At 39.1% G+C, this 22,213-nt stretch overlaps 1 protein-coding gene across 1 annotated transcript in view; it reads left to right on the top strand.

The window, feature by feature from the left end:
* ACSS3 (acyl-CoA synthetase short chain family member 3) overlaps window positions 1-22,213 on the top strand; it is a 79,857-nt gene that overhangs the window by 11,106 nt on the left and 46,538 nt on the right. Inside the window, exons 4-8 of the mRNA XM_029963501.1 lie at window positions 8,588-8,776; window positions 14,555-14,689; window positions 14,996-15,136; window positions 17,465-17,545; window positions 17,629-17,724. Coding sequence (XP_029819361.1) covers window positions 8,588-8,776; window positions 14,555-14,689; window positions 14,996-15,136; window positions 17,465-17,545; window positions 17,629-17,724 — 642 coding nt within the window. The remainder of the gene's footprint in view (window positions 1-8,587; window positions 8,777-14,554; window positions 14,690-14,995; window positions 15,137-17,464; window positions 17,546-17,628; window positions 17,725-22,213) is intronic.

The raw sequence follows: 22,213 nt of genomic DNA, 5'->3' as shown, positions 1-22,213 counted from the left end.
CACTCAGAAATTCATTATAATCTTGCTGGTAGCTGACTCCTATCTAAATACTGTATTTGAGTTCTCTACAGTTCGTTTTTCTTAATCAAAAGTGAATATGGGTGAAAGGCAATATTTGAGATTAGTAGCTTGTCTGTCGAAGCTTTCTGGTCCACTCTTATGGAATAAATTTAATTGTGTTTACCTGCTAACTGCTGGACACCTGATAACAAAGGTAACAAAGAGATCTGCTGAAAGTGGGAGGGATGTAGGCTGGTATATTTTTGTTTGTTTGTTTTGTAGCTACTAGGAGAGACTTTGAGAAAAGGCCTACCAAAACCACTGTACAGCGTGGGTATTGATGTTTGGCTCACAGCCCTCAGTCATTGCTTGTCACCATGTTCTCAGTCTGCTCAGTGTAACCTAAAAATATTGTATTTTATCATTCTGAAATAACTTCATGCTGAAATAGATCAGTATGAGTGCAGATCAGATATGTGACTGAAGCTGATGAACCTCCTGATGGGAAAGGAAACCTTTTACCTTTTTTCCTGAGTTCCTTCCCAATTTAAACCAGCCTGAAAGTGTGTATCTGTATTCATGCCATTGTTTGGACTGTTCACATCCAATGAATGTTTAGTTGTCTGTCTGACCAGTAAGCTGATAGTGTGATGAGAATGTCTTTTCAGAAAGGCTGCCTGCAAAATCTCTTTATGAGAAAGATCACTTGAAGTGGTGCAATTCTTTCTGGCTTTTGGTAATAAAAGTGGAGTTTATAGATGTTTTCAGCAGAAGTTATGTAGGATAACTGTGGGTCACAGAATGGGAAGATGCAGAGTTTTGTAGCAAGCTGGTTAATTTGTCCAGGATCAAACTTGTGGTAAGGATGAAAAAAAATGACAGAGGTGTGTAGCTGGACTTAATAAGGCTCCTTAGAAATAGCTTGGGCTCTGTACTCAGCCTGTTATTTTCAAATTATCCACATCTTTTTTACTTGTTGCACTGATTTTTAGATATAAGAGCTACAGTGATGCTGCAATTTTCAAGTTAAGCACCACTAAACTTTAAATAATTGAGAGAAATGTTGAAAGTCTGTTTGATGCCCAGCCTGTGGGAAACTTTTTTTTCCTGACAGACCTGGAATAGAAGGATTGCAGAAAAGTTTTATAAAATTCTTATTGATGTAAATAACGGCAAGATCAATTTGTGTTGATACTGCTTTCACACTTAGAAAGTTTTGAGAATTACAATTAGTTAAAGTGAAGTTGTACATAGTGCATGCAGTTGCATCTTCGGTGTGTTTATATGTTGTTACAGACGAAATCTTCCAAATGCAGAGGAGGAATATGGCAAATTTAGGACACAATGGTCTTCCAGAATGCACTGATTGGTCTTTTTTCTTTACTGATGCCTGTTACAGGCCTTCAAATGTGGATTACAGTGTTGAAGCCAGTAAAATGGAGATGTAGGTAAAAGTTTTGAATATACCTTGGGAGATTCTCTAATTTCAGTAGTGAGATGGCAGAAAAAGATAAGGGAGACACAAATTCCCAACTGTATGAACAAGGGCAAGTGCCGGATTCTGCACCTGGGACGAGGCAATCCTCGTTGTTAGACTGTATAGACTGGGAAATGAGTCACTGGAAAGCAGTGCCGTGGAAAGGGACCTGAGAGTCCTGGTCAATGGCAAGTTGAATATGAGTCAGCAGTGCCCTGGCAGCCAGGAGGGCCTACCGTGTCCTGGGGGGCATCAGGCAAAGCATCACCAGCTGGTTGAGGGAGGGGATTGTCCCGCTCTGCTCTGCTCTGGTCTGCACTCACCTTGAATATTGTGTGCAGTTTTGGGCACTGCAATATTAAAAAGATGTTAAGCTATTAGAGAGTGTCCAAAGGAGGACTCTGAAGATGATGAAGCGCCTTGAGGGGAAGCTGTATGAGGAGCAGCTGAGGTCACTTGGTCTGTTCAGCCTGGAGGAGTCTGAGGGGAGACCTCATTGCAGTCTACAACTTCTTTGTGAGGGGAGGAGAAGGGGCGGGGACCAATCTCTTCACTCTCATTACCAGTAATAGTACCCAAGGAAATGAAGCTGAGTCAGGGGAGGTTAAGGTTGGATATCAGGAAAACATTTTTCACCCAGAAGGTGATTGGGCACTGGAGCAGGCTCCCCAGGCGAGTGGTCACAGCACCAAGCCTGACAGAGTTCAACAGGTGTTTGGACAACACTCTCAGGCACATGGTGTGATTCTTGGGGTGTCCTGTGCAGGGCTAGGAGTTGGACTTAATTATTGTGATGGGTCCCTTACAACTCAGAATATTCTGTGATTCTATGAAATTCTGTTAGAAATATTACTGAAGCTGTGTAGTATTAAGGAAATATAAAGATACTAGAAGGAAGAAAGGAGCAATGGCTTCTGTTCATTTGAAAATAAATTTTCTGATTGTGTTGGAAGATACTACTATTTTCAAGTTAATGCAGAGGTTATTAGGTAGGTGAAAAAAGCCTTCTGTTTACATCATTAGGTGTATTCTCTAAAATGCCTCACTTGCTAAAACGAAAACTCAAGAATTTGAGTTGTATTATTTGCAGCCATTGATGCTTGACAAATCATGTACACAAACCCAGTATGATTTCTCTCTGTGATTCTTTTCAATAACAATGCACAGTTAATGTGTTGCATTCAGTGCCATAATAAATAATTTCTAAGTGCAGTAATGTGACAGGATTAGTAATACCAACCCTCTCCTGCCCAAGCCCCTGAGAGCATTGAATGTTACAGAAGCGTGGATGAGAAGGAAGGGCTTCAGGTTATCAGCAATGGGCTAAGATGTAATTTCTTCTGCAGGAAGGTTTTTTTTCCTAAAATTACCTACCCTAAATAGATCTTCTTCCAAAATAACTATATTAGACTACGTCAGTTTGAATTTATGTGAATGTACATGTCTTTTGCTACTCATATCTCGTATCTGCTATATGACTGAGGAATCACCCAGATCATTTTGTTTTTTGTAATCTTTCTTATTCTTTTTTTTTTACTCCATCTTCTTTCTTTCCCTTCTGCCTTGAAAAATGACTAATTCCTTCTTAACTAGAAATAGAGATTTTCATTTCAGGGTAATTTTTCTCAGACTTGACTTAGAATCAAAACTGGAATACGGTAAAAAAATCCTACTGAGACTGACAACCCAAATTTTTATCTTCTTTGCTAGTAAAACAACAGTATCTTGATAAAACAGTGTATTAGACTCACTTAATGCTGGATATCCTTATCTTACTTAAAACTCAAATGGCATTCTTCAGTGCATGGCTTAGAATGATTTAACTGAGGTGTCACTGGGGTAGCTATTAAAAAATATCAATATTAGTATTTTTTAGAGGATGAGACTAATCAGGAATGTAGTAAGAGTGGCATCTTGGGTTTTTTGCATTCCACACAAAAGACTTCCAAATGACTCTGAAAATCTGAAGAAAGAGCTGAACTTAATCTCCCCTGACTGAAGATAGTTATACTGCAGCATGTCAACGTCTGCAATTCCTACAGTAACGTAGCTCAGTGTAGCTCAGGCAAACAAGTGAAGCAAAGCCACGCTGAATTGACTGCTGAGGCTTCTGATGCTTCCACTATATGTAGTTTGTGAGTTTTACTTTGGACTGGGTCTAGTTTCATGCTTTGAATTGAATGTCCCATAACTCACTTCAAAGCTATCCCATGAATCATTGCTTTCTTGACTTGTGTATTCCTTTAGGAATGCCATGCTCACCCTTCATCTGTCTCTCTGCTGCTTGATTTCTCTCTCCAGTCTGAGTGCGTGTTGTCCAAATAATGCCTTTTAGGGGAACATGAATGCTGTAGGAGCTGTGCAGAACACTAGAGACTATCCTTCACATGGACTAGAAGTTCCTTTTAAGGTTAACGATTGTCTGCATCCCATATCTTCTGTGGAATGAATGCCATGGCATCCCTTCTAATCAAACATTAAATCCACACAAAGCTGATAAGTATTATGGAATCCATATCTCATCCCAGTCCCTTCTTAGGGGACTAAGAAGTAGTCCCCTACAGCATACAGCTGTTCTCCCAAACCAGAAAGAAAAATGGTTCTTCCCAATATCCCCAACTTCCTCTTGATCCAAAGAACTTCTTGATATCTGAAAGATGGAAGGAGAAATTACTGCAACTAACTGCAATCTGAGTGGCTGTCTGACTGTAATAGAAAGAAGTAGAAATCATCCTGATTTAGGTTTTTTCTTGTTCCTTGTGGAGGACTGTACCTGCGTCGCTACCACCAAAGGTTCTTTATGTACTGCATTTGAGACTGTGGCTGGGCTTTTGTGCAGAAGCTGAGTAGGGCTATGTGATCAAGGCATGCCACATCCATGGATTATGTGGTTTCTGGGACTATGCCTGGTACACCTGCAGAGCTAGGATGGGGCAGGTGGTCTCTGACAGAGCTCGTTCCTTCACGGCCCCTGGGAAATTGTTTCTCAAGGTATAGCAGCTCTCAAAGGCATACTTTTCCCTAAACTGTGTCCCAGGACTACTGATCCTGGGACCAAGGGTGTAGATGTCCAAGGGATTAGTGGAGTGCTCTCTCCTCCCCTGAAGATCTGTTCAAGATACCCATGCTGGCAGCACACACACCACCTGAAACCATGGTTTCACTAACCTCTGAAACATGGTTTTGCCACCTCATCAAGAACATGGTATTCATCTAATTGAAATTAATGCAGAACCACTTGTCAGTCCTCTCCCACTCTGCAGCAGGCTTGATATTAGCAACAGGGTGGTACATCTGCTGGAGAAGCTTTTACAGCAGTAGGAAAAGGAGCAAACAGTAATTAAGAAGAGTAATAGAACAGTGAAGAGGCTGATCAAGGAGTGGGGGGGAGTAGGAAGGAGCACTTTGTTTAGTAGTCTCGGAAGAAGAATACGGTGGATAAGCTGAAGAGCATAAGGTGACTCTCTGCCTCTGGTTTAGAGAATGCATATGTGACATGGCTCTTTTTAGCCCATGAGATGCAGTTCAGGATATTTCAGGAGCTCTCGTTTTTTGAATAATCCTTTTCTGTTTAGCTTGCATTGAAGGATTCCATACTTGTGAGACCTAGTCAGTGTTCAAGCCAGTAAGTTTGAAATTCCTCTTTTGAGCATTTTGAGTGGGATTTCTGGTTTAGGATCTTCTAGGAAGAATTCTTTTGGCGTGGACCAAAACCGCTTGCAATAACTACTAGGGATTTACTTCAGAACTGCGTTACTTGCAAACCTGAGCTGCTAATATAGCTGTAGTATTTGTTTGGTGGCTGTGTAAAAGTAAAACCATGTTCACTGGGGACTTGCATTTAATGGAAGTGTAATTTATGCCCCAATCTTCAGAGCTGAAAGCTTACTTGAGTTTCTTATTATATCACTTGGTCTCAAGTGATTTTATTACTGAAGTGTCAAATATATTAAAGTGATAGAGCAATCTTAAAATGGAAGAAAAGTGGAGAAATAGCGTGTTAGTTTTTGAGTGATAAAGTATACTACACTGTCTTAATGTAAACCATAAATGGCAAAGCAAAGAAAGTGGAAGATTTCATGGCTTTTAACAATTTAATGAAATGTCAATACTCATGGTTCCCCAATCCCCTTCTTTTTAGAAAGCGATTGCTTGAATGTTTCAGGGCTACCACATCAATCTGTAGGGCAATGTAAACCTGCTTTCAAATGTTCTCTCATCTTCCAAGTAGTTGCAGATAGAGACACTGTTTTATTATATTGTCCAAATGTTTCCTGGCTATCAGAAGGATGAGGGAAAGGGCACAAGGAAAATCATAAACGCCCATATATTGTATTGGATTATTGTCTTCAGTGACATTAAACTCTCTAGGGGTGGGGAGGTTAAGTGCAGACAAGTGCTTACTGGATTTGCACAGCTGACATGTGGTTCCTGTCTACAGCATGCTGCACATGTTTGGCTTTAAATACAATTTACCTCTGTTAGGTTTCACTAAAAATAACTGCAGTACATGCAGATCTCTTCACTGTCTCCCTCCTACTACCAAAACCAAAGTCATAGAGCTTGTATACAAGCACTGGGAGTCTTCTATTACAAAATTACTAATGGTGATGTTTAAATTATGCTGTTTCCTTTAGCAGGCAAACATTGCCTTTTTAATAATCATTAATAATTATTTATGAAATAAATATAGTAAACAATAATAATACTTGTCCATTGTGCTTAACATTTTATTGTTACACTACACACACTTAACACTGACTATAAAAATACTCATTTGATATTGTTTTCATTGCCTCTGGCCTTTTTGTCAATACTCTGAGTCTCACAAGCAGGAAGGATGATGATTAGTTTTCTCATTTCTTTGTGAGAAGGTGATGTTAACTCTGTGTTACAATAAGTTTGCAGATTTTAATTTTTTCACTGTAGGAGGTATAGAAAACTAATTTACCTTTGGAAGTAGAGTTGTTAGCTTTACTTACAATTACTTTCACCAATTCTAGCTAGAAATGGTATGGTGATGACAGCCTTATAAACATACTCTCTCTGTGGTTGAAAATAGCAGCAGGGATTTTTGCAGTGTTTATAGAAAATGGAACTTATGCAGTTATCTTCTGATGCAAAAGTGCATGCTTGAGGCTTCTGTGCTTCCATTTTTTCAATCCTCAGGCAGAAGTGTAGAAATATGCATAGTTTGATTGTGGATATGCTGTGAATTAATGCAATGACAGAGCAGATGCATCTGGAGCTTCTGGATGTTACTGTCTCATGTTACTGAAAGTCTGAATATAGGTTTCCACAGAAGACAGAAGCAGAGAGCAATTATCCTCTTCAGTGTATGTATCATATACAGTTCTAGGACTACTACTCTCTACTCTTTAAATAGAGAAAACTCAAATTTTTAAATAATATAAATGACAAAGAAAATCTACCCTCCTGACTAGCTCATCCTTGAAAAAGAGGTTCCTTCCCTTCTGTGCTGCTTGCATGTGTATTATTTGCTTAGGCTGCCCCCATTGCTTACGTTATTTGCTGGGTCACTAAAAACATTCTTACTGCTTCAGAACCTTGAATGGTTTTTATTCCACAGGCAAGATCCCACTGCTGCTCTCAGGAGTTTGTCTCCTCTTTCCTTTTTTTTTTTCTGATAGTACCTGAAGAAGAGAGTCTCTTACAAGACTAAATTTTACTTGAAACCTTGTCTATGTGAATAAATGAGGACTAATGCCGTACGGGTAAGATTTGAGGAATTTATGCATGAGTAGATTTATGTTGCATTGATCGTAAAAGAAATTAAAACCTTTAAACTTCTTATGTTTATTGTAGTATTTTCTAATTGGCAAACTCTTAAAGAATAGTTTTACTACGATAGGTAAGAAGAGTTCCCCTGTAAGGCAGAGCAACTCCTTTGTTCTGAACTTAGATTTGTCTTCACTTAGCCCAAGAACTTCCTAGAGAATGTCTTATAATTAATGTAAAACTAGCGCAAGCAAAACTCCTGTCCTTTTATTGACATGTAACAATGTTTATGGAGTATTCCAGCTCGCAACTTCCTGGGGATTTTCTCCTTCCATCCTGTTCTCAATAAGTTTATTAGTCTACTTGGTTTCTTCTTAGTCTACAGTTTTTCCTGTTAACCTCTCTTAGCCTGTGTGTTGTGCACAGTTACACCTCTACACATGGATGTCTAATTGAAGAATTGAAAGGCAGTGAGCAGGATTAGGTACTGAGTATTACACAGCTGTCAGCCTCTGGAACTCAAGAAAAACTCTGATGGGTGAGTTCATTCAGTTGCTCTTAGGGAGTTAGTAATTTGCTTTTCCTTGAGAAGATGCCACATTTCCGTACCACAACAAGTAGGTGGGAACAAGTGCACAGTGCTTGTCACAGGCTCCCATGCTCACTCTAACAGAAGTAAGTAGTCGATCCTGGCATACTAATGAAATTTTCAATACTACTTTTGTGACAGAATATTATGTACTGTCAATAAATGTTTTCTCATGGTGTTTCAGAGACATTGCTGCTGATCTGTCTATCACATTTCTTGAGTTCCAATTCTTTGCTGCTGTACATAGTCTGTCTTCAGGTTTCTGCACAGCAAAAATGAAAATCTGAAAATGAGAGCAAAAATAGCCTTTTAAATCTAAACACGTTTCTCTGAATTTGTATTTACTTTTGGTTCAGGTTGTAAGATTTCTTGTCTCAGATTATGAGAAGTTTCTGACACTGTAATAGCAAAAATATTACTACATATTGATTTCTGTTTCAAACTTTACTGCTAGGACAGAATTTGCACTATGAAATGCCCTGCTTTAAAATTTGCAAAACGTTACTATTGATTTTGTTTTTTGCTATAATAAGTACAATAATTAGCCTCATTCCATTTTTAATTTATGGAAAAAAAAATGTATTACAGAGAGGTTTTTTTGCAAAAAGGAAATTGTCTTAAATTTATTGAACCTCGATTGCATTGTTCATCAGCTTTCCGTATCATACAGTCTTTTCTCCTTAATGTCCTGCATCTGTTGACTGTGTAAAAGTTGTTTACATATGGGGCACCAGTAGATCTGGAGAAACTTTTAATATGTTGTGAGTGTTTTGTCATTACAGGTCTCCAAGTTAGCTGATGTCATGATCAGACATGGTGTGAAGAAAGGAGATCGTGTGGTCATCTACATGCCCATGATTCCACAGACAGTGTACTGCATGCTGGCTTGTGCAAGAATAGGAGCCATCCATAGCCTGATTTTTGGTGGATTTGCATCTAAAGAGCTTTCTGTTCGCATTGATCATGCAAAGGTAATAACAGATTGTATCGAGTCTGGCTGAGCTGGAGTTCATTTTCCCATAGCAGCCCTCACAGTGCTGTGCTTTGCATTGGTACCTAAAAGGGGTTGATAACACACTGGTGTTATCACTTGCTACTGCTGAGCAGCGCTGGCACAGCACCAGCTCTATCTCTCAGCATTCCTCCCCCCATCCCCGATTGAGGGCAAGATCCTGGGAGGGAACACAACCAGGCCAGCAGACCCAAATTAACCAAAGAGATATTCCATACCATCAGCTCAGATATAAGAGCTAAGGGAAGGAGGAGAAAGGGAGAGCATTTGTTGTTTTTGTTTGCCTTCTGAGGACCACTTACATGTGCTGAAGCCCTGATGCCCGGGAAGTGGCCAGACATCTCTTGCTAATGGGAAGTAAAGAGTAAACCTTGTTATTTTCCTCTTTGTGTGTGCACACAAACTTTCACTTTTTCTTTAGTAAACTGCCTTGTCTCAACCTACAAGTCATTTTCCATCTTACTCTCTCTCCCTTGTCCGGCTGGGAAGGGGAGTGATAGAGCGGCTTTTGTGGGCACCTGCCATCTAGCCAAGGTCAACCCACTACACCTATTTGGAGTGATAAACACCATTGCATTAGTTACTAGTATAAGTCAATATAACAAGCTTGTTGCTTTTGTTTTTTTTCCAGAGAGGGTAACATTTTTCTTTGTGTGGCACGCAGTCTCAATTTGTGTATAATGTGTAATGTTGCAATATGAACACAGTACTACATCTCTGCTGAGGCTAATACTTGTATAACAGACATTGACATATGAATTTTCACCCCTTTTAAAAAAGCATGAGTTTAAAACACTACTGTCTGTTTAGAGCATACTTTCTTCTCCCATTGGTCAATCTTTTCCTACAAAGCATCGCCTTAACACTGGCTTTATGTCCAGCATTTTCATCAAGTGTGTGAGAAAAATGCTACCAACCCTAAATAATTTCATTGGTTTATTTGATGTTTAGACATGTTAGGTAGTACATTTTTTCAGCTATGTTGTAGTTTAGGAATGGTATTCCCCAAGTTAGTGTTCCCACTGAAATGTTTCAAATTGCGCACTGCTCGCTCACTCCCCTTTCCCCTCCGTCTCCCTCTGCGACAGGATGGAGAGGAGAATTGGAGGCAGGAAAGGTGAAGATCACAGGTTGAGATAATAATGATTTACTGGAAACAGCAATGAGATAAAAAACCAAACAGTAACAGCAACAATATTAATAAGAGTGTACAAGGAAGGCAAATGATTCACATGCAAATTCTCCCCATGCACAACTGGCGCTGCCCAACCACTCCCTCTGCCACCTACCTGGAAGGAACCCATCCCCCTCCCCACCCTGTGTATGGCATGAGGTGGTATAGAATAACCTCAGAGTCCGGGCTGTGCCTCTCTTGGTTACTGCAAAAATTAACCCTGTCATTGCTGGAACCAGGACAAGCTATAATTCTACTTCATTTAATTTCTACATGAATCAGGGCAGCTATGGAACCAGTTGCCTTAAATAAATGACTCTGCGGAGAACATAATTAGCAGAGCTCAATGCTTTAAAGGCTTCTGCGTTCGGCATAAATTGATCTTGTTTATGAGGGGTTATGTAAGTCTGTGTTACTGAAAATGCAAATAGTACTTTACTAATCTACTTAGTAGCTTATGTATGCATTAGTTTCAACTGGAATGGTCTGTTCTTATGTTCTGCTCATGAATAAGACTAAGTCCTTTTCATCTTGATCAGTCACCTGGATCATTCAGACTATCTGTGAATCTATCACTAATCATGTTGCTTAGACAGGACATTGTACAGGGTAAAGTCCACAGGACTTGTGGACTTACTTAGATTTCTGTGTACAGAAGTGCTTTTCAGATGACCGAAGTTTGAATTTTGTAAATATCTGTAAATAAAAAGTTGAATGCATTTCCCCTCCTCTCTTTAGTGCTTTAACAAAGTTAATAAAATGGCTAAAATGGTTGGCTGGAATGGTAAAAAAAAAGGCTAACAACAACTCTAGTTTTCCCTGTCTTTCTTCCCACTTCCCCACTTTTTTAACAAGCTATAAAAAGTAATGTTAACTCACAGAATTAGGGAAAAATAATGTAAAAGAAAAATGATAAACTTTAAAAATGGAGGTTGCTATAATACAAATCATCTAGCATGTTTACTCTTAGAGTATTTTGCAATTATTACCTAATTAATCCCAGTGGTTTCTCTCTGGGGAACAGAGGGAGACAGCACAGTAATCATAATCCTTGCTTCATGTATTAAAATGAAAATGGAGAAAGTGTAAATGTTTTACCGGAGGTCACATAGCAACTCTTTTGAAGGGTTAGCTGTAGAATTACTAGCTGCAGGCCATGGATTAAATCCTAATTTACATTGCTTTTGGTTTCTTTAAAAGGCAGATATAAGTATTATGGATGATTTTTGGTCCATCTGATGCATAATGAAAATGTGAGTAAAGAGGGGAGGCACATCCTCATTCTGAATTTCAAAACATGTCCCAATTTTGCAACATGGTAAAACTTTCATCGTAAGTGAATTGCACGCTACTGACTTTATGTTTAGGATTTGTATATAAGTACCTGTGATAGATGGTATTCTTCTGAACTCAGAAGTTAATTAAAGCAGTCTCAAAATAACCTAACCTTTTTATTAGGCTTTTATGTGAATTGGTTTAGATGCTGCAATACAGGACCTGATGTTGGTGAGATTAAGTAGAAAGAGTTAAGAATGTACAATGGAAATCTGGCTGTTAGATGCTTTTGTGGAAAAAAAAGTCAAATTTCACATTCTCTTAGAAGACCTGAGTGAAAGAAATAACAAGAACTTTCTAGTGACTATGAAAAGGTACATACACGTTACTATTTTACCTTAATTTATCTTGAATTTAAAATAGGGAATTCTGCAAAGTCCTGCAGCTGGTAATTTCTACTCATGTCAGGTATTGGCAGTTACAGGTATTCTTCACTGAATTTTGATGAAGTGATACAGATCATGAGAACAGAATTTTTTGTCATCTTTTACCTGAATCTGGGAATATATAATTTGTAATATCAAAGCAATAGGTAGGTTCATAGAATCATAGAACAGTTTGGGCTGGAAGGTCATCTAGTCCAACTCCTATGCAGTGGGCAGGGACATCTTCAACCAGATCAGGTTGCTCAGAGCTCTGTCAAACCTGACCATGAATGTTCCTGGGGGTGGGGCATCTAACACGTCTCTGGGCAACCTGGGCCAGTGTTTTACCACCATCATTGTAAAAAGTTTCTTCCTTAAATCTTGTATAAATCTAGCCTCTCAGTTTAAAACCATTACCCCTGGTCCCACTGCAACAGGCCCTGCTAGGAAGTTTGTCTCCATCTTTCTTATAAGCCCCCTTTAGGTACTGAAATGCCACAATGAGGTTACCCCAGAGCCTTCTCTTCTTCAGGCTGAATAACTCCAACTCTAAACTTTCCTCATAGCATAGAGGGGCTCTGCCCTTCTGATCACCTTCATGGCCATCCTCTGGACCTACTCGTACAGATCCATGTCTTTCCTGCACTGAGGACCTCAGAGCTGGATGTAGTACTCCTAATGGGGTCTCACCAGAGCAGAGTGGAGGGCAGAATCACCTCGCTTGACCTAATGGCCACGCTGCCTGTGATGCAGCCCAGTGTAAAATTGGCTTTCTGGGCTATGAGCACCCATTGCCAGTTCATATCCAGCTTTTCATCCACCAGTGTCACCAAGTCCTTCTCAATAGGGCTGCTCTTGATCCCTTCATCCCCCAGGGTGCATCGATTTTGCAGAGGTTGCCCTGACGCAGGTGGAGGACCTTGCACTTGGCCTTGTTGAATGTCATTAGGTTGTCATGGGCCCACTCCTTGTCCTTGTCCCTCTGGGTGGCATCCCATCCTTCAGGAGTGTCAATCTTTATTGCTTTTACTGAGCTATGCCTTGTATGCTATTAGAGACTATAGAAGAATTTGTAGGAGGAGTCTTTACAACAGAATAAAAGTATTGGTCTTGTACCAACAACTTGTACTATTGGGCCTTGCTTTATCTCATTTCTGTTTCGTAATGGTTTTTTTTCTATAGCTCACTATCTCTGACATTTCTTCTCTAGCAGACCCTTGAACTCTCCTGGTTTTCCTTCAAACTAGTTATATTTCTGTCTAATCTTACCATGCAGAACTACATGGAACCACAGAAGAGGTGGGAAACGGGTGTATAAAAGCAATATGGGAGTAAAAGTGCAGGGGAAATAATGTCAGTACGCAGAGAGGTAAAACAGTAGAAAACAGTTAGAACCAGTAGCGAGCCTTTAATTTGCACAGCGATCCATGATGCTTCTTCACTTGGGTAATACATCACCTTAGCCAATTTAGTATTGGTTATTTTTAGATGTCCTTACTGCATACAAAGGAGTTGATGAGCAGAGGTGGCATCATTTACAAATGACTGTACAACTAGTGCTGACAGCAGTCTTTCATCTTAACAATTTAATAGAATTGTGTATCTTACATTTATTACAGTCTTAATTTCAGGGTAGCCTCCAGATGAATTTTCAGTTTAACTGCTTTGTATTGTATCATCTTTTATTAAATCACTACAGCCCAAAAGAGAAAGTTGACAAATGCTGAAATTTTAAAGCTCATCTGAAATCTTTATTTGAATACACACCAATTAGGGAACTTCTCTGAATGGAAGATTTGGACAGGAAGCATTTTATTATTGCACAAGAAAACAATTTAATCTGTGTTTTCTCTGCTGAATTTAATGCAGCTTTAACTGTGGCATTGTGGTTTGTGCCTACTTAATGAGATTTATGCTAATGCATACAATTAGTAAACTAGCTTGATCAAACTGAGGGGCGTAAGATAAATACACTTCTGAAACTCCAGAAGGAAGGAAATTGAAGATTCATTCTTTTCCAATTAAAATGTATTCTAACGCATACTTTTTTTGGTGGCACCTTTTCTTTCCCAAAAAAACAAGAAATAAAAATACTGATCTTAGGACCTAAGTCAAAGTAGCTTGCATGCGTATTTCTTGACTTAGGAAATCTTACATAAAATATGCAGTTAATTTAATGACAAAGTTGTGAAGTCCTCATCTGGAAATAGAAATTATTCTAAAAAACCCCAGAATTACAGAAATCTGATTTTTGCTGGTGTGGCATCCTCTGTCCTGCAATCATTACTTGAAAGACTTTAGCTTATTCTCTTCCTCAGTTTCTAGTTTCCTGCCCTCTCGTTTGCCTTCTTTTCCCTCTTTCTCCTGTTTTTCCTCCTATACCATTTAATTGCAGGCTGGGAAAGAGCCAGCAAAGTGCTATAGCTAGTTTTGAAATATGCAATTGGAGGCAATAGAAAGCAGGCTAAACAGGACTGATAATTGTTGACATCGCTGTACTGCTCTTCCTTAACGGAGGAGCTAAGATGGACCTGGGTTTTTCTCTCTGTGTTCATTAATATTTGTGCAACTTAGAAGAAGTTAATACTGTTGATTTCTTACTCAAATTTGTTTGAAGATAGTGAAGAGTGTCTGAAGTTATTAGTGTGCTTCCGAGCAAAAAGCACATGAATGGACAGCAAGATCACACAAGCTTGATTTCCTTTAGAAAACTGATCTAAACCCCTGTTTCTAGTTATGTGAAGGTAAATTTTATACTTTGAACATCATTAATCAAATAATTTAACAGAAAACATGTTATGTGGTTACTTATCTAAAATATATTGCAAATGTATATATTAACAATCTAACTTTTTTTTTTTAGCCCAAATTTATTGTAACAGCTAGTTTTGGAGTAGAACCGAAAAGAAAAGTGGAATACATATCCCTCCTAGAAGGAGCACTGGCAAGGACACAGAGCAAACCTGATAAAGTTCTCATTTACAAGCGACCTAATTTGGTGGGTGTACACTTGTTCTGACTTTATGTTAACTTTCAGATGTTTATGTAGTGCATGTGCCTTTTCTTTTTTACAGGTAAAATTTTACTGTATCTATTGTAGTTTGGTTTTTAATTTTAAAGGCAAACATTTTATTTGTAAGATTTAAATAGTAAATAGAACTAATGCATCAGAGAGATTACTGTACAGAAAATTGAATAGTACTATGTAGAAAATTTGAATATTCCATTTGGAATGGAATTTGACCAAATTCCATTTATTCTGTCTGTTTTTCTTTTAACAATTTTCTTATTTTTCAATGGGCAGGGCCACGTTCCTCTTACTCGAGGTCGTGATCTTGACTGGGAAGAAGAGCTTGCAAAAGCACAGTGTTCTAAATGTGTCTCAGTTCCCTCAGACCATCCACTTTATATTCTGTATACATCTGGAACAACAGGCTTGCCCAAGGTAAAGAACTATCTGAAGTCTACATGTCTGTGACCAATCTATTTGCAGTTCCACTTGAGAAAATATTTAATAAAAAAGGTTTAAAATGTTTGCCAGAGCACAATGCTGTAAATGATAAGCATTGCTAGAAATGGCTTAATCTTATTTATTCACATTTCACTACTTTAAAGGCAATGTATAGGAATAAATCATGTTTGTTTATTTAAATAGTAGTAATATAAAGCTAAGATGCATTTGCTTCAAGATATTTGTACAATAGAAACTTTTGAGGACAGCAGAATGTCTTTTATCCAGTACTATCTTCTGTGTTTTAACTGTTTTAGATAAGTGTGGTATAGTGACTTAATGGCAAGATTTGTTAATATATCACCTGTGTGATGGTATGTATTGCTGACTAGTCTTGTTCATTATTTACATATTAGCTAATTTTCCTGCAGATAAGACATGGTGAATGATGTTACAGATTAAATAGGTTTAAGCATATTCTGAAAACTTGTGTTACTGAACAATTCTGAGAACATAATTCCCCCGAAAAGAAAAGTTTAGATTGAGTAAGTGAAAATTAACATAGAGTATTTGAAAATGTTTGCTTTTGAATGTAAATTAGTTTTAATGACCTATTTTTAAAGGATTGTATTTTAAAAGAGGGCTGTCTGAATGTTTGCTTGGTACTTATAATGCTCTTTTACAGTGTGTGGAAGACAAGCTGAATATAATTTTCTGTTGCTAGGCTTACAACCACAGGTTCAGACAGTATCATATATCCCTGGATATGACAGTGCTTAGACTACTACTAGAAAATTATTTAATCATGTTGCCTATAAAGTTCAGAATCTATGAGGATGTAAGGGAAAACAAGTATCAGTTTCGCTGAGAAAATTGTCTTCTGCTTTTACCTTCAAGATGGGCCCTTTAAAGCAATACATTTATCTTGAATTATTTTATTGTCAAAAATCCCAAGATAAGATCCTTTGTTACTACAAGAATTTTCCTTGACTGTGAGTTTCAATATAGTATCTCAGAGATGAAAGTTCTCAGAAGTTTACTTCACTCTGTTGGCTCTGCAGAGAAAAATGTAGACATCTTGAGTGAATCACCCTTATAAGAGGGAGATTGTCAACTAGCACTAACTAAGCTACAATAAGTAACTCAGTGAATAAAATAACTTTTTTATTTGTTTAAGGAACTTAGTTTGAATGCTCACGCAACTAAAATTACTCAGTTATGACCTTCATAGCAAAACTGTTGTTAATCTCAGAGCAGGAGCTAAGTTAGAAGCTGAGTCTAACAAAGGCAATCTGCTGTCTGAAAATGGCGAAATGTTAGTTAACCATTCTCTCCCTTAGCAATCTCCATTTTAATGAGTTAATGTGTCTCTACAGTCCCTCGTCTCTTGGATGAGATCTGAAAGTCTCTCTTCCATTCTATGAAGTACATCAAGAAAATGTACCATGCCTAGCATGGACAGATTGCTGCATTGTAATGTCTGTGCAGAGGATATTTGAATTTTAGTTCATCTGAATTTTAGTTCAGGACACCAGGACATAGTTTACTTAATTCTTTCCTCTAGGAACAGGGTACTAGAAGGTGAAATATATGAAATCTATAGTAACCATACTTATATTGCAGAATATTTCCAAAATTTTCCTATAATTAGTCTTCCAGAGCTGATTATTGGTTTACCAAGGTGCATAATGCTATTGATACTCTCTCATTCTAATTTTCCCTCTTTTAGGTGAACACTGGGATGTTCTTCATTTTGCATTTTTATGTGCACTTCAGGCCAGATATAAACTTTCAAAAATATACATTTATTTAAGCCAAGTTTCCGATGTCTTTACAAAAAGTCAGTGCAGAAAGATGGGTACATTTCAGGGAGTAATTCACTCCAGTTGTTTCAGGGATTGTCCACTTCACAGGTGCCCCTCCTATCCAGTGATGATACAGAGAGACTAGGCAATGAATTTAAAACATGCCTAACATTTAGATGGCACAGTGTGAGGTAAATAATCAATCTCTTATTTTTTGTCAGCATATGTTGACTAAATATTTGTATATCCAGTTTTTATGAGAGAATTCTAGATTTGTTAGTAATCCTCTGAAAACTATTGTCATCTAGGCCTTGGGTTGTGTTTTTGGTTTTTTATTGTATGTTTGTTTGTTTTCCAAAATTACTTCTTTTGTGGAAGTGCTAGTACACACACGTTCTTTTTGGAATAGATCCTTTTCTTTAGGAGTATTGGAATTAGACAACCTTAAGTCTATTGCTGGTAAAACCTCAACATGTAATTGAAGACTCAAATTAAATACTCAAATTTTCTCATTTAGGGTGTTGTCAGACCAACAGGTGGCTATGCAGTTATGCTAAACTGGACAATGTCAGCTGTATACGGACTCACACCTGGTGAGGTAATTCCACTTAAATGTCATGTAAATGTGTTTGAATGCCTCTTAAAACTTCTCACTCTAATTATGTTTTTATTTCATTTTAGGTGTGGTGGGCAGCTTCTGATTTAGGCTGGGTTGTTGGTCATTCCTATATTTGCTATGGACCTCTCCTTCATGGGAATACTACAGTTTTGTATGAGGTATGAACCATTCTAAAAAATCAGCCTTGGAAAAGGCAGCATCTCCTCCAGCTGATGATCCAGGTGATCCCATTTATGCTTGTCTGTTCTTCATGCTATAGATGTTTGAATTGTGTGTATATCTTCAGTGTTCATACTCTCCTGTCTATTACAGTAATTTTTAAGGAAAACCTATTTCACTGTCCTTCAAGCTTGTCTACTTCAGCTGTGTGAAGGGTAATAGTCAGTGGGGCAAGGAATTCCGAAACAACAGACCTAGAAATGGCAGAAAACGGAGTATACCAGTGTTGTTGATTAGACTACCATGTGTTTTGCATGTCTTGAAATGAAAAACTGGATCTGAGTTGGATGCATTGAGAGCTCCATGGCTGGAACTAGAACTTCGAAGGAGACTTGTCTCTTCTCTTCTCCCTCAACCACTCAAAGCAACCGAAACCAAGACTGAGATGACATTCAAGTCGCCATCCTTTTCCTTGTGGGATGAAACTCAGTGGGGTGGAGAGGAGACTAGTCTGAGTGGTCTGTTGCATCCTAACTTTGGTGTTCAAAATAGCAATCATGCTGCCTTACACTGTTATTTTTTCAGGAGTTATTGTTGATTGTCTCTCTGATCATGAGGCAGGAAGATACAGTGTTGCTTGAACCATCTTCTTTATTCTTCAGGGAGTGTCCAGTATCCATCAGTGATAGTGAAAGACATTTTATGTAAAAGCACTGACATTGTTAGCTCTTAAGCGTGCTGAAACTTGGTTGTTTGCATCCACTTGACATTAGGATTTCTGGGTATATCCCAGCTTCTCCGACAACACTGTGGGCATGATGCCCACCTAGTAATTGCTTTGTCTTTTTCAGTGGTCCCAGAGGCAGAAGTTGGTTTAGATATGCCATCATGGCATGCTGATCACCTTTGTTGGTTTGTAGTGATAGCTAGAAACATGTGAATCATTAAGGGAAATACAACGATAACTCAGATCATACAAGAACTGCAGAAGTATAGTGAATGTACTGGATACTGAGGGCGTGAAATAAGCTTTGATGACAATGTAAATATAGCAATTATTAGAGCACCATCTGTACCCAGTCCTTCTGGAGCAGGGGAGTCAGCATGACACGGCAGAAACATACTGTTTTATCATATGTGCAGAAGTTCTGCTTAAGAAAATATTTATTACAAGCAAACTTTCTCCATTTTCCTGTTATTACACTGTAGAAGTGAAGATAACCGTACTAGAACAAAAATGGGTTGTTAGTGTTTACAGAAACAAGCAATGTCAAAAGAATCCTTCAATCTTTGCACAACCAGTTAAATCGGTATTGGTTGAGTTGTGCTTCACTGTAATGAACTTACGCACTTCTGTTGGTGGGCAGCTGGTGCTGGGGTCGTTCCTGAATTTTGAGTAGATATGTTTCTGAATCCTGGATACTGAAAAGGCATGGACAGTTGTAATATGGTGAGATTCCCTTCAAATTATTTGAACGCTGCTGTGCATCAGAGACTACAGAACTGACTATGGCTTGCTGCATCCTGTTTTGGAAGTTAGAAGTACACTTTACTGCTCGAAATTCAATGTCTTTGCAAAAATTATAAGTGAGATTTTCGCAAGCAGAAGACACCTCTTGAAGAGGGTCAAGAATCCTCAAGTCCAGAAAAGCAATGGTCATTAGGGATGTGTCTACATGATATTTCAAATCACAGCAGCAGTACAGTTCTGAAATAAGTCCTCCAATTGTCCTTGCTTATTGATTTGATTAACAGAGGGGTTTTAGTCATATGAATGCCATCTTTACAGAGAAAGCTAAGACACAAGTTTTGCTGCTTAGGATCAAATGGTAGGATCCAATGAGTGGGACTGCACTGCTGTGGAGTGAAGTTTTCTAGGACAAAAGAAAAGCACATGTGCCAATGGGAAGCTTTTAAACAGTTGAGTGCTCAAACCTTATTCTGAAGTGCTTCTCTGCTGTGCAAAAGGGCCAAATGTGATGGGAGACTTCATATTTACTGACTGCCAGATGTCTGCTTGTTCTGACTTTGAACTGCTCCTGTAGTTCTCACAAGCTTTTGCATCTGTCCTCTTCACCAGCCCTATTTCTTTTGCTATTACTGCTCTTTCCTGCTGCTGTGACAGGCTTTAGCGACAGGCATTGCATTGGTGTCCCAGAATACTGAGCAAGGGGCAATGACATGTGCTCTGAAAGACCCAAAAACTTCTCCAGCACCCTGTTACACTGCCCTGTTACTAATTTCAAGCCTGCTGCAGGATGTGACAGGGCTGACAAGTAGTGCTGCATTAAGTTCCATTAGATGAAGATCATGTTCTTGATGAGATGGAAAAAACATTCTTCTGATGTGGCATGGTGTGTGTGCCCCTACCATAGACATCTTGAATAGGTCTTCGGTGGAGGGGGGGAGTACTCCACCAAGCCCACTGATTGTGAGAACATCAACACCCTTAGTTCCAGGGCCAACAGTGTGTGAGAAAAGTCCAGGGAAGAGTGTGCCTAAAGTGCTATACATGTCTGTATGTGGATGCCCCATTCCTGGAAGTATTGAAGGCCAGTTTGGATGGAGCTCTGCATGACCCCATGGCAGGGGGGTTGGAACTTTAAGGTCTCTTCTGACCCAGGCCATTCTATGATTCTGTACTTCTATGATATGTGCCTGCAACCCCCAGAGGACCCCTGGGAGACAACATACAGGGACATCCCCTCTGCCTCAGCAGGCAATAGGCCATGGTCCAGATGCCCATGTAAGCAGGTATGTGTCCTCCTTTCCTGTACATGTATGGACTGTGCTTGGGAGGTTTCTGATTGAATTCACTGGTCGCAGAGCTGTGGGAAGGCAGCATGAGTCTGGATTGCCTGTGAAAGCTGCTGTGCCTTGAGAAATGATTTCTGGGGGGCTGTTACATGTTAGAAGTTCTGTGGAGCAACAAGCTCATGAGAGACCACTTGCCCCATCCTAGCTCTGCCGGTGTACCAGACATAGTCCTGGAAACCACATAATCCATGGACATGGCATGCCTTGATTACACAGCCCTCCTCAGTTTCTGCACTAAAGCCCAGCCACAGTCTCAAATGCAGTGTGTTAAGGACCTACCTAGTGGTGGTAGTGGTACCGGTACTTCTAACCATGTTATATTTTATTCAGGTATCTGACCTGTAGTCAGATGCTTGAACAACAAATGCAGGATGATACCATTTCTTTGAAATGCAGGTGGTGGTTGTTGGCAATATATTATCTATTTCTCTGCCCCAAGTCACACTCAGGAAAGGTCGTAAAGGGAAGGACATGGCAGGCTGCAGTCAGGCATAATTGAATTAGCCAGGTTTTCGGATTGAATAAAGCATAGGAGTGTGCGAAGCACAGAAGTGTGGAGGATGGAAAAACTGAGAACAGAGAGACGTATTGGGGGTTAGTTCTTTTCTAATCATAGCATAACATTTGCCAGATTGCAAGACATTGATGTCCAGTGGTATTCCTCCCATCCTAGTCCATGTTCTCCTGGATGCTCAGTGGCTTGATGACTGTTTTCAGTGAAGGGGCAGATACTATGTCCTGACACAAGTGCATTGCTGAATACCCCACCTATGACAAAGAGAGCAGAGAACTGTACATAGAGGTACTGCAGAAGCTGTGCTCAGTGTTTTAGACTGAAGAAAGATCTTGAAGATGTCCTCACTGTTGGTTCGGACTAAAAGTAATACCCTGAATTTGGAAGAATATTAGAAACATTTGAACAGTGTCTGTTCTCCATAGCCCAATGTCTTTCAAATGAGCAGATGTTGATTGCAGTTCCATTATGCATTGAGTAAAAGCACAATTAAAGTAGGCTTGTGCTGCGCTGTTGTCAGAGTGCACATGTGCAGCCTCTCTCGTGTTGGTTATTGGCATAGAGGACTTCATGAGTGATCCTGTCCCTTCTTGGCAAGAAGGCACTGGCATATGTTTTGATTCTGTGAACAGAGAAATGGAAGATGGGGGATATAGAAACCCTGTAGTGGAATCTACTAACGATGTGTGAAGTGACATGCTGTTATCATCTGCAGGAAACCAGTGAAAGGGACGGAATGACACTTCCCAGAAGTCCTGTCAGTCAAGGGAGCAAAGATCTGTAAGGTAGCTTTCCACCGGCAAACTTTGAGCTGCATTTTTGGTGAAGTGAACAAGGCAAAGTCTAGCCTAAAATAAACCTCAAATAGCATCTAATGGAAGAGGTAAAGAGCATTGGCATTAAGTGGTTTGATCTACTAATCTGTTCTAATTCACCTCACTACTTGCTATGTAAACAAAATCTGTGACACCATATGTGCTCGCATTCGTGTTTCATTTTATTATTTCACATTTTGGCCAGTGCATGTAGTAGGAAGAAGATTGATAATCTGTCATAGAACAGCAGATTGTGCCTGGGTGACACCTGTGTATATTGCTTTGTACAAAATCCTGTTGTTTATCATTTTCATAACAGAAAAATTTAAAATAAGGAACAAA

Source organism: Manacus vitellinus, unplaced genomic scaffold (genome assembly GCF_001715985.3).
Source record: "Manacus vitellinus isolate BGI_N305 unplaced genomic scaffold, ASM171598v3 scaffold_5_pilon, whole genome shotgun sequence".
NCBI lineage: Eukaryota > Metazoa > Chordata > Aves > Passeriformes > Pipridae > Manacus > Manacus vitellinus.
The sequence above is the reverse complement of the archived record's forward strand: the minus strand, read 5'-3'. Positions and strand labels throughout refer to the sequence as shown.